The sequence below is a fragment of the Lampetra fluviatilis genome, chromosome 6 (genome assembly GCF_964198595.1).
Source record: "Lampetra fluviatilis chromosome 6, kcLamFluv1.1, whole genome shotgun sequence".
NCBI lineage: Eukaryota > Metazoa > Chordata > Hyperoartia > Petromyzontiformes > Petromyzontidae > Lampetra > Lampetra fluviatilis.
In genome coordinates this window covers 9,284,180-9,297,071 of record NC_136280.1, presented here as the reverse complement: position 1 = coordinate 9,297,071, position 12,892 = coordinate 9,284,180, and the positions used below count along the sequence as shown (strand labels likewise).

The 12,892-nt window shown below is 41.4% G+C and overlaps 1 protein-coding gene across 1 annotated transcript in view; it reads left to right on the top strand.

The window, feature by feature from the left end:
* The window catches only part of PPIL2 (peptidylprolyl isomerase like 2), a 50,113-nt gene that overhangs the window by 20,545 nt on the left and 16,676 nt on the right, over positions 1 to 12,892 (top strand). Inside the window, exons 12-14 of the mRNA XM_078857711.1 lie at positions 1,131 to 1,243; positions 6,675 to 6,764; positions 8,425 to 8,458. Of these exons, the coding sequence (XP_078713837.1) occupies positions 1,131 to 1,243; positions 6,675 to 6,764; positions 8,425 to 8,458 (237 nt within the window). The remainder of the gene's footprint in view (positions 1 to 1,130; positions 1,244 to 6,674; positions 6,765 to 8,424; positions 8,459 to 12,892) is intronic.

The following is a 12,892-nucleotide window of genomic DNA, read 5'->3' as shown; positions in this document are numbered from 1 at the left end:
CATTTCAGAAGTCAGAAGAAGTCATGTTTATTTATCGATTGATGAAAACAAAATAACCGGTTAAGAACTCGTGTGGACAGTGCATTCATAATGAGGCAAAAATTGCACATCCATGATGGGTGGGCCAGCAGTGTTCAAAATTAGATGCTTTGCTGTTAATCTTTAATAAAAGTACAATGTGTACTTTCCAAATGATAGCTCCACTTTTAAGAACATACTCTATTGAACTGCCGTACAACAAACCACTGCTCTCGATGTTTTTGTGAGAGAGACCTACGTGCACATTTTGATCATGAATCGCGAAATTAATCGTATTTTTCTGTTAGGCAATTGCAAGACAGTTTTAAACATCGTTTTCGTGGGCCTGCAAAATACGCTGCCGTAATTATGTTCCTTTCCAGTAGGCATGGAATGATGTATGGAGTTGCCATTCCATTCAATAATCTTTTGATTTTATATCTCATGTTTATCATGTTTATTTGCTCTTGCGTTTGTTTTCTTAATTGTAGTTTTGTTTATTCTATTTGCCTAAATGTGTCATAAGCACTGCATCGCATATTATTTTACATAAATACTATACAATGGATTCTGCCATGCTTAATTCGATGGATGTATATTGTTGTAAGAATAGATTGTATTTGGTTAAACAATGTGGCATTACATAGCAAAATGGTTGGCATTGTTTTGGCTTCTCATCAGCGATGCTAATGAAGTGTCTACTCTGTGGTGCTGTGTTAAATTTGAATTACCCTGTGTAAGGATATCTGGGTCCTGCTTCATACCTGCCTACTTGTATTCTGTGTGTTTGTCATGTCAAATATTTCTGTGTGTTTTGTATGTGGAGAGCAGTGGTGCAGTGATTAACGCACTGCATTACAAACCCGGTGACCCGAGTTCGATTTCCGCTAATACCAGTGGCCAATTATCTCAAAACTGTTTTTTGGCGTCCCCTAGGTCGACTCAGCCTGAAATAAGTACTTTTTGCGATATGTAAACATCAACACTGGTGGAAACAAATGCGGCCAGGCTTGGTTCTAGTCACACCAGCCCCTTGTTGTGTGTCTTGCCAATGATTTTAAGTGCTCCCTAACAGCGCGGGGGATCTTTGCCCATGTCGGTGTGTGCCGTAGATGTCGTGGATGAGGACATAGTGCGCTTCAAGTACGTGCAGAAAAAGAAAAAGGGCTACGTGCGCATGCTAACCAACATGGGAGAACTCAACCTGGAGCTGCACTGCGGCATGGTGAGGCGTCAAACCCGTGGCCTACACACGCACACACCGGAGCGTAACTTGTGCAGCCGCTTGCGAGCACGCCCGTACTCATCGAGCAGGGTTCTTCATCTGTGTTTGCCAGCGGGCCACGTGATGAGCTTAACGATGTGCTGCCCACAGGCCGGGGGTCGGCAACCAAAATAACAAGAAGAGACATTTCTTATCTATTTCGGTAAAAATATCTCAAATGTTGCAAGTGTCACAGTGCACGCGAATACCCAGACGGACCTGAATAAATAACGTCACAAAGCAAACCTTAAAGAGCCGCATGTTGCTCCAGAGCCGCAGGTTGCCAACACCTGCCATAGGCCACGTGACATCGAACGTCATGTGTATACACGTTGCAGGAGAAGGAATCACTTGGCAGCACTTTGTGAATGCTAACTTTTGCCTGTAGCTGAAAGACTTCTACAATATTTGGCCTTTATAATGCCAGTGGCCTTCAAGCCACATAAATGTGGGGTGGGAGAAGGGCAGCCAGTGAAGACTCGCAAGATGTTACTTTGATAGTAAGTATATAGTAATCCAGCTCACATAGTCGTAGTGCACGTAGACCGTATTCTCCAAAATTCGAGACGCTCTGGAAAGTGAGACGCACGCCAAACTTGTGTTCACTGCCAATAAAGTAATACAAATCTTGTCCCCACACACCTACTGGATTATAAGATGCGCCTCCCATCTTTTTGCTTTCAAATACAGGAAATGAAGTGCATCTTATATTCTGGAGAACTTTGCAAAGAAAATAAAACAAGCGTGTCCTCTAGGTGCAGCGTCTTTCAAAGTTTAAAACGAAAACCTCTCACCCTCTTATTTATATTTGCTGCCCTTACTACCTTGTTGTTTTTGGTCCCCTGCTGGCATGAAAGCCTATTTCCAAAGTGAGGAGATGGAGTCGTTCCTATAGGTGGTGGTTAGTATTGTCCCTAATTGAAAATGTCAATGGGACAAAGTGTTCATCTTCTTGGTTCTTTCGGTAAAGTCACGTAGAAGGGAAATAATAAAATAATAAAAATAAAACATAATAAAATATTTCTCACGACGTTTCGGCCACAACGCAAGCAGCTGTCCTCAGGTGATGTTTCATTCTTCACCTGAGGACGGCTGCTTGCGTTGTGGCCGAAACGTCGTGAGAATTATTTTATTATGTTTTATTTTTATTATTTTATTACTTCCCTTCTACGTGACTTTACCGAAAGAACCAAGAAGATGAACACTTTGTCCCATTGACATTTTCAATTAGGCAGCCGTCCTCAGGTGATGTTTCATTCTTCACCTGAGGACGGCTGCTTGCGTTGTGGCCGAAACGTCGTGAGAATGATTTTATTATGTTTTATTTTTATTATTTTATTACTTCCCTTCTACGTGACTTTAGCGAAAGAACCAAGAAGATGAATCCCTGGAGTCACGAAAGCTTTAAAGGGACAAAGTGTGTTGCTATTAATGTACCCTGGGAGCCTGTTGTTGGTGGTGTTTTTAATGCAGCCCAGAGCCGTTTCAGGCCAGCATGCTCATCATTTTGGTTAAAATCAGAGACTACCGTAAGCATCACGCTCTCAGGTTTGTCACGTGGATTGCACAGAACATTATTGGGTAGTTATGTTTCTATATTCTTCTTAAAATATCTTTCCCAATCACACTGTGCTGCTTAAATGTTGGCACGCAAAACCTCTTGGGAATTTTAAATTAAGTTGGCGAATTCAATTTTTAGGTAAAGTTATTTCTTCAGCTTGTATTCGGTCGTCTTGCTTCAACGTAAAGGGTAAGAACTAAAACAACGAGCAGAGACTTGAGATGTATCTCTGATTCTAAAGTCGGCCAGTTTGAATTTCTGTTCTCACTACGAAGGTCGCAGTGCAGTAGATGTTTCATCTGGGACATTGCACCAGTTTTCATTGATAACTCTGAATCAACAAATGCCGCAACAATTTTCTCTGCCCCATTGTGCTCTCCCCCGCATTGCTTTTTATCTGTTGACAAGTGCTCCAGCTTAGGATATTTGGTAGGCTATGGGAAAAATATCGGATTTTGTTTCACCTACTTGACTTTGTTCATTGAAAAAGCTATTAAGACCACGGGGCTGGATAAAGCAAGCTTGGCTCGTGCTCGAAATTCATCCTTTTGAGGTGTCACACAAATGTGGCAGAACTATCAATCTGCAGGAATGCCAAAATGTGCCGCCGCAACAGTTGCAAACACTCGAAACAAGTGGTCCCCGCGTTCATTGCATCGGGGAGGGTGCGCAAGCACTTCTCAGGCTCTCGCCCAGCAGACTTGTCAGCGACTTACATTTCTTGCGTTTCCTTCGGGGGGGGGGGGGGGCTTTGTCCTTGTGAATTCATTGCGATTACAGGGACATTGGGCCCTCTATGCACAGAGTGCACTTTCATCAATGTTTGCTTGCCTTTTCCCTGCGTGTTTACTTTACTTGAAGCAGTTGGGCTGAATGGGGTGATTTTTTTTTTTACCACTGTTGTTTCCAGGGAGTGCACAAATAAAATGTGATGGAAATTTTTTTGAAAGCAAATATGTTAACAGTAACAGGAAATAGATGCACATTACAAAATGTGGCTTTCGCTGCAGTATTTACTGCATATAACATAAAAAAAATATTGGCAAATTGATATGCTTGTTGCGTAACATTTTCTCAAATGCACATTGTTTATGTAATAATGCACGTGTGATCATGCTTGAAGTTTTTGAGAATTCGGGAAAGAATGTATTATTTGCTGCATTTTTCTCGCATCAATTGGACACATCTTTAAAAGTGATTCTTTCTCTCCAATTCCTTCCCTCTCCCTGCCCTCGTTCTATTCGGCTCTGCCTCACCTAGCTGCTAGGTTTAAAGACATTCTCAAAAAACAAACATGTTGTACATTAGTCTCTTGCAAAAGCCAAAAAAAAATATCAATCTCACGCCGTTTTCTGAATGGTGTGTGTACACGCTATATAACAGACATCACAGCAGCTGAGGAAGACGTGCATTTAAGATGGGGCCTTGGGAACATGTTAAAAATTAATGTGTGGCTCTTTTTAAATTTATTAGTGGCTGGTGTTTGCTGTCAGCTCGCATGGCACCATTATTTTGAGGTGTTGTATTTTTGGTGGGCACAGCACGGACGGACGTTGCGTGTGTGTGTGTGCGTGCAGACCATCACTCATGCCAGCGTGCAACTACCAATTTCATTTCTCCCATTTCATATCAGCGATATGCTGATAAAACTTGTGGGTTTGTCATCTTTGCCAGTTGTCATTTCCACCATAGCACAGTTATCTTAGGTTCATCGTTCAGGTTATTAATGGTTTTGGGTATATACTCGGCATTTGCTTATAGGATTAACGGTAGAATCGTATTTGGAGTTAAGTATAAGAGGTCATATGACCAAATCACCTGGAATGCACCTGATCTTGTCATATCTTGTAAGCTAAGCAGGATTGAACCTGGATAGTGTTTGGATGGGTGCCCGTCATGCACACGCACGTTGTTATAGGCTACAGGTACTACGTGGTGAGCAGCCGAAGGCAGTGCGGCAAGATTAATTGTTGTACTGTACCTCTATATTCCCCGCTTTTACCAAGCTGCACTGACCTGTGCAGTGACGTTTGGTCGAATAACCACTGATGGTCGACCCGGCATTAGGAAACCTTCATTCAGCAGTATATTGACAAAAGGGCCTCGTCTTCTTGGTTCTTTCGGTAAAGTCACGTAGAAGGGAAGTAATAAAATAATAATAATAATAAAAAATATTATTTTATTACTTTCCTTCTACGTGACTTTACCGAAAGAACCAAGAAGATGAATCCCTGCAGTCACGAAAGCTTTAAATCGAAAAGGGCCTCGGTCAGCTTTGGTATTAAGATGGCCGTAGCAATGTAGTAAACGGTTAAAATTAGCATTCGGATTAACATTACAAGTATGGAGTCGTGTTGGGGATATGTTTACAAGTAGGAATGTAATGAATATTACTGTCAGGGTTAGCATGAGGACAGGAGCACATTTTTTGATAATGGTGAGTCACAAGAGCACTTATGTTTTGTATTGCTTCTGGGTCTAGAATACTTAAGTAGCAACATTTCCATTAGTTATGTACTGTGCGCCATTACCCTTGTAAGAGCAATTTATTTTTACTACAGACTTTGTGAAACCAATCAATTGAGGTTAAAATATAAGCAACCTCAGTTTTCTTTTAAAGTTGAAGCAGAATTTGTATATAAATAAGTTGCCATTTTTGCACAAGCATAACCCTGGTGTCGGTTTAATTTCAGCAAACAGCATGTGCTTAGATTATTATAAATGTCACTTGTGAATTATTAATGACTCCAATTGCAAAACACATTTCACGTGCACACGAATCCCCACTAAGCCTACATTACTCTCTCCCCACGCAACCCTCAACCCCTTTGGAAACTTGGACGATAACACTAATTGGTGACGGTCTGTCATGTGTGCGGCCTGTACATTGGAATGTTGTGAGAGTAGAATCGTTGGGGGCATGTGCACTGTGAATTGGTTTGCATGTTGTTTCAGCGTGTCCTTGAAATCCCAAGTTAATTCTGTGGCGGGTGCCCCTGGTATATTTGATGTCTTAACAGAGCCCCATTATTTTCAAACAAGACCAGCGTGTATCCCATTCACAGTTTGTAATGTTATTGATAGTTTTCATATTGTAACAATATCTAAAGCAATGCTGAAGAAAAGCAAAAGAAACACTAGAGAAACGACTGAGAGACAAATCACGAGACAATTCTGGGAGGCACGCAATTCAATGCTTATGTAGTAGGTTCAATGAGACTTGGACGACGTAGTCGGAGGCACACTTATTTATTAAACGTTTCACTCAATACAGGCCAAGGTATACAACACTCGAAGGGGTATCGGCCCCTTCACCCGTCTAACAGGGAGATCCCACTATCTCTATCCCGGCTAGCCTACTCCCAGGTCCTCCACTACAGAGCTAGGGGAGGCTAGCTGATCCAGCTCTGGCCAAGCTGGGATCACGGCACCCTTAGTCACCAGACCGGCTCTTACAAGAGCATCGGCTCTGGGCTCTCAGTGTTTGTTTGCCCTCCCGTAACACCTCTACACTTATAATAGTTGCCGTACGGTACTAAACTGGAACTGACTGGCGTGTGACGTTTCTGTATGACCATTCTTGGCATTGCCTTGCACGCTGTTCAATTATTTGAGGTTCAGTTGTGCAATTAAAAATTTCATAATTAATTTAGAGGCCCCGCCCCACTACATTTTTTGTTTATTGCATACAAAACACGTAATGTTTATAAATCCTATGAAGAGGACACTGGAAATTATGGTCATTGGTTCTCTTGTTGTTGGAATGCAACGGTGGCCGCTTGTATCTTGCGCCTCCTCGTCGCTGACGCTACTTGTAATTGTCGCCGATAGGTTCCCAAGACGTGCGAGAACTTTATTCTGCTGTGCCAGAAGGGCTACTACGATGGAACCATTTTCCATCGGTCGATCCGCAACTTCATGGTGAGTGGAAGCTTTTTATTTTGACTTCTTGCATTAATTGCTGCTTGGGATTGAGCTGTGATGCTTGCAGGGCTTATTGACTGCGCTCAGAACCCAACAACAAGCTGCATTCGATATAGTTATGAGAACGGCTACACAAATGATTACTGACAGTTTTTTTTCTGAAAATCTCTTCTAATGGCCTTTTTTTATCTTTCGCAATACTCTGCTATGAGTTTGCCACTTTAAAGTCAAACCGATATTGAAATGTAGCCAAATTTTGTGAAAAAACACTAATGTTTCATGCAGTCATTGGTGACTTGCTCAGTTCGAAAAATAAGTTCTGCCGCTGGTGGCTGACACCTTGATTCAAGCGCAGGGTTTCTCAAGCATGCCCACTCAGTGCTCTGACCCCTGATCCATCTGGCTACGTCAGTTTTTTGCGTATTTGATTGTTTTGTTTCACTTGGTGGTGCTGTGCTTCCTTCTCACTCATACCATTTTAATCATTGCAACTGTTCAATATTTATAACCATTTTTTTTCCTTCCTTGTCTGCTTTAGCTTGCACTCTAAGACCCTTCAGAATAATCAATTGTTTAGCAGTATTATTGGAGCCTGGATCATAAATTCAATTTCTTGTAATTTTAGTAGCCTCATTAAGTTGTTTATTTTACAATCATCCATACGTTATATCTTAATGGCAGGTATTAATGTATGTGTATTGTTGTTATTGCAGTGGTTCTTGGAAATACCAAGTTTGGAAATTGCAAGAACATTTTTGTAAATTAATTTATCATCAGGATAGCTCTGCAAATAATTACCAGGTGCTTTTAAAATATGTCTGAAATAATTTACCGATCTAAGACGTTTTGCCAACTTAAAATAGAATTAATATATTTTTCTGATTCACTTTCTCACCCTATCATTTGATAAATAGGCATTTCTCCTGCAAGCACCAAACAATCTTAAATAAGAACTATCTTTCTACAAATGCTATTAAATCATTAGGACACTTTAATATATATTCACCTTGCACCTTGTCATGCACTACACTTCAGCCATTCGAGACAGCACAGTAATTGTTTCCAGAACAGTAGAGGGCACATTCCCAAATGTTGGCAGATACTGAGTTGAAGCCACGTTGAACAAAACTGAAGTAGATTCTATGTTTTCCTTTAACGCTGAATCAATTTAATTCAGTACATCCTTCTGCTGCTGTGTTTATCATGAATGTGCTGAGAATCTGTGACCTGGAATAAAATATATGATAGGGTTTTAGCTGATGTGATGAAAGTTGTGTCCTTTGCTCAGCATGATTTAGAAGGTAAGGTACATTTGTGTGTGTGGAGAATAGTAGTGTCGTGGTTAGGACGCTGAGCTACGAACCCAGCAACCCGCCCGAGTTGGATTCCCGCTCACGGCCAACACCAGTGACGATTATCAAAATAGGTCTTGGTCCTGCCCTAGGTCGACTCGGCCTCAAATGAGTACCGAGTGCGAGGAGACAAAGGTGGGCGGGTATGATGTTGGTCACCCACCCCTTGTGTACCATGCCGGCCTTCATCGGTGCTCGATAACAACACTTGCCTCAATAGTTTAAGTTTATACGGAGGATATTTGTTTGTTCTTTGTTGTGTTATGAATGGTAATAATGCAGCTTTTGCATTGTTCTGATTACAGATTCAGGGTGGAGACCCAACAGGGACTGGCAAAGGTACGGAGCCTATACATTACATTTAAAAGGCAATCATTTTTTCTTGACATTCGTTCTAAGAAGTGGATGCACACTTGTGGTTGTGAGATGGGCTATCATTTTGCATGTCGCGTGCATGTGTGCAAATGTGCTTTTGTGGATGGGCAGATACATTTGTGTGTACATTTTCCAAAAACCTCGGTGATGTCAAAGTGCACCTAGCCTGGTACAGTTTCTGCGTTGATGTCACCACAATCGGTGGAAAATGAGGGATGGCTGTTTTTTTGCATGCTTGCACAAATTGGTGTTTGGCCAGTGTGACCCATGCAGACATAATTTTGGTAAAAACAAGATTCTGTGTTGGGCAATACGCTTAAGGGCATTAATCAGTGAAGACATTCAGTTGTCTGTGATTAAATACAAATCTCTCATTAACGACGAATAGGCAATTGCACTTGCGTTAACGCTCTATCTAGTAAATATGCGTTCGGCAGGTTTTTCGAGTGCAAGTCTGCATGCATCATTGCGCTTTTTATAGTTTAGTAAGTGCAGGCATTTAAAACGGTCATTAAGGCTGGGAAGCACATTCTAGTGTATCCAATGCTGGCCCATGTTGGAAGCATTCATAGGTAAACACCGCACCTCTGAAGGGTTTAATTTCTGTTTTGTGTTTGCTTTGTGTACTGTTGGTCGGTCTTTGTGCGCCATACATTTATGTCAATCTGTATTTGGTATTCTGCTGTGTGTACTATAACGTCCCTTGCCCATGTCTCGCATTTATGTAAATCTGTGTTCCTGTTTTACGGCACGATTTCTGCCGGGATGCTGCGCGATCTCCGCTTCTCCGTTTAAACAACACTGAACCACCACTTACCCCAGCGCTAAATTTATCCCAACGCTTTTGTTACTCGAGAGACAGGGATAACGAGCGATGCTGGTGCGCCGTGCGTGCCGTTCCTCGCAGCGATTCTGCCGGTTTTAGCAGTCGGCTCGTGTTCGGCTCAAGGTACAGCGAGGAAAGCCTCCAGGGACCTCGCCACGGTTTCGGCCCATCTTTGCTTTTCCTGCTGCGCATTTTTTTCTACTCTACATTTTTTCTCGTGGAGCTGTTTTTGCGGCTGCAGCTCAGTACATGGTGTTAGGGCGGCGCTGATTAAAGATGCAGCTTGATTTATAGCCTGTCACAGCTGGCAAGTCTTTAACCCCTCTGTAGCTACAAGACGTTGGTTTATGCTAATAAGGAATGTGGGCTTTGATTTTTTTTGGGGTTATATGCCTGTTTCTTCTGTGACCTATCAGCTCTGCACAATGAACGGATGCTCGAGTGTCAGAATTCTGGCAATCCTCTGGCACCTTCTGATGCTTTTGTTTGTTTCTTAGTGCATAGTAGGTCTTGCTGTTCTGGATGCAACTGATTAACTTTGGTGTAATTTTGGACGTTTTTATTCATTGACACCAGCACGTAGGGAGTACGGTGCATTGATGTTCAGGGGGTTCTAACGTTCTGTCGTATTCGGCAAACACTTCACATTGGCAGGTGAATTTGGTATTGAAATGCCTCATTAAATGGTGTTGACAATTTACTTATTGAGGAAACCAGAGCACCTGGATAAAACTCACGCACGAGGGGGGAATTTTTTTTTTTACCCCTAAGTTGGAAACAGATTGCGATTAGTCCACTTGCTTTTTAAATCCTTTATATTAAGTTCGCTTGCTTGCTTGCGTGCTTGCCTGCTTGCTTACGACCGTGCAAATCTTTCGGTCGTTTTTAACCCACTTCCCGTGATCCAATCGAGCTGACATTTTCCACACAGACTCGTGCGTGACAATTAATTTTCGTGAAAATTTTTTTCGAAAATTTTACACTGTTTAGGGAAAAAAATTTACATATTTAATTACCAATTGCTTAATGCTGGCAGACAATCATCTGACCCATAGGTGGCAGCCATCTCAAGCCAGAGGACGAGAGGACTCTAGCCGCCACGCATATAAAGGATTTAGAGTGAAAAACTTTGTTTTTACGGGTTAATTTTTTACTGCCTTCTCCTGGTGAGCCAGGGTATGGCACCTTGATACCCACGGAAAGGGCGTTTCACAACATTTTTGTGATCCACCAACTTTCACCTCCATAAGTGGTGGATTAGAGGCCACATGCATATCCACCACCGCCTGGCAAAAGACACTTAAACATTTTGTTGAAGTAATGCTACGCCTCTTTAGAAATCGTTTTTCATTTAGCGCTCTACATCGTCTAAGGTATATGGAGTTTTGTTCACATTTTTACACGGCATTGAAAAAAAAATTGTGAGTTCATGTTAATGTCCTTTTAATATTATCTTTTCAAAAGTAATTATTTCCATGTTGCAATACTAGTACAGTTCTTCAGTATTTTTTTATTAACTTAAATTTGTTTTGAAAAACAAAAACTCAAATTTCACAACCTCTCACGATAACTCAATGTTTTATGTCAATATTAACTAATTCACCCTCACGTTTGTAAAGCTCCGTGAAATGTGTCTACATTAGAATGTTTTTTCTTTACTTTATCCTGAAGGTTTCACAGCATTCTAGATTTGAAGCTTTCGTGACTGCAAGGATTCATATTCTTAGTTCTTTCGGTAAAGTCACGTAGGTAAAAAATGAAATCAAAATTGATAAAATAATGATTTTTATTACCTACGTGACTTGACCGACAGAACTAAGAATATGTTATTATTTTATTAATTTAGATTTCATTTTTTACCTACGTGACTTTACCGAAAGAACTAAGAATATGTTTCACAGCATCACAGCCCCTAGTCGCATTCGCTACACAGATGTGGAGCTCTCAAAGGTTAATTCGGATGGATTTTTGGCTAATGTGGCTGCCTATGCCATCAGTGTTCCACCAGAGGGCCTAGACACATCATCCATACCAGTGGCCCTGCTGGAGTAGCTGCACATGGACAGAATCAGGACTTCCAGATTTGAAGCTTTCGTGACTGCAAGGATTCATATTCTTAGGTTTTTTCGGTAAAGTCACGTAGGTAAAACATTAAAACTAATAAAAGTAAAATAAAATAAAAATCACGAGGTTTCGGAGGCAACACAAGCTTCCGTCTTCAGGTGGAAGCTTGTGTTGCCTCCGAAACGTCGTGATTTTTATTTTATTTTACTTTTATTAATTTTAATGTTTTACCTACGTGACTTTACCGAAAAAACCTAAGAATAATAATCAGGACTGCCTAGCAGCACTCACTTGTCATGATGCCATTTTACTTCAGCCAGAGCACTACCTTGTGCACGTGATACCTTTAGCTAGTAATTTTGTACAGCATCCTTCAGAATTGGGTTTTCGGCAATATTGTAACTAATTGTTGGCAGTAGACACATAGCCTCATCTGATGCTTAACATCCCATTGGCAATGGATATTCTTGGACTAGAAGTAATACTTATGCAGCAGCTACCCTGATGGATGAAAGCAGTTTGTAGGGCCCTTTATCCAGCAGTGGATTGATCATGGCTGATGATGATGAGCAGTTACCAGTCGGTTACAAGTTAACAAGAACAAATCTTGCCATACCACATGCGCTAGGTACACAAGCATGGGGTCAGAGACAGACATTGTGGTGACAGGGTTTGGCGCAAATTGCCAGCTGGTGGTTTTGTCTCAGACAGGGGCCTCAATTAGTCTTTTCATGTTTTCAGTGTTTCACGGAATCCCGTAGCACGCTGCTCGACAGGTCCCTTGCTCCCAAGTTGCAACGCTCATTGAGATTCCATGTCCATATTCTTCTTATTTCATGATTTGGGAGGCTGCCAAATCCATTTGCTTTCTATCCACTTCTGACTTGTGATACATATTTTCCAAAAGTTCCTTTTAAAGCGAACCCGCAAAGTGCTTTGCTGAGATATACAAGCAGACCCAGCCATAGGGGCATAGAGCTTTGATGACGATTACATATTTGACAGTTTTTCCTCCTGCAATTGGATGTTACTGGGACGCGACCAGCTGAGCGTAAACACTTCACACGATGGTTTGTACAGAATTGGTTACTGACTTGCATGTGTGGGAATTAAGTGGTCATTCAGAGTCTTAGCAAGAATTTTTTATAGACAGGCAAAGAAGACGAATGAAAGATGGCATAAAGTAGCATTGGGCTAAGAATAAACCGCTAAGCTGTTTTAAATCTAATGAAATGTTGTTAATTCTAAGTAAACATAATTTGCTGTTGACCTTACGGAACTTGAGCCATTAAAATGTGTGCGATAATCAGGGGCACTTCATGATAAATGAGCATGGCCTTTGCAAGGGTATGTTTGGAATACAGGATTAGTGAAAACGGTCCTCTGTGTGTGTGTGTGTGCATATGCAGGGGGTAGTTGCTTGTGGCTATAAGTTCAACCCTGGTGATCTTCGCTTTACCTCCTGGCTTTGTACCCGAGTACCAATTTGTAAAACAAGAATTACCTAC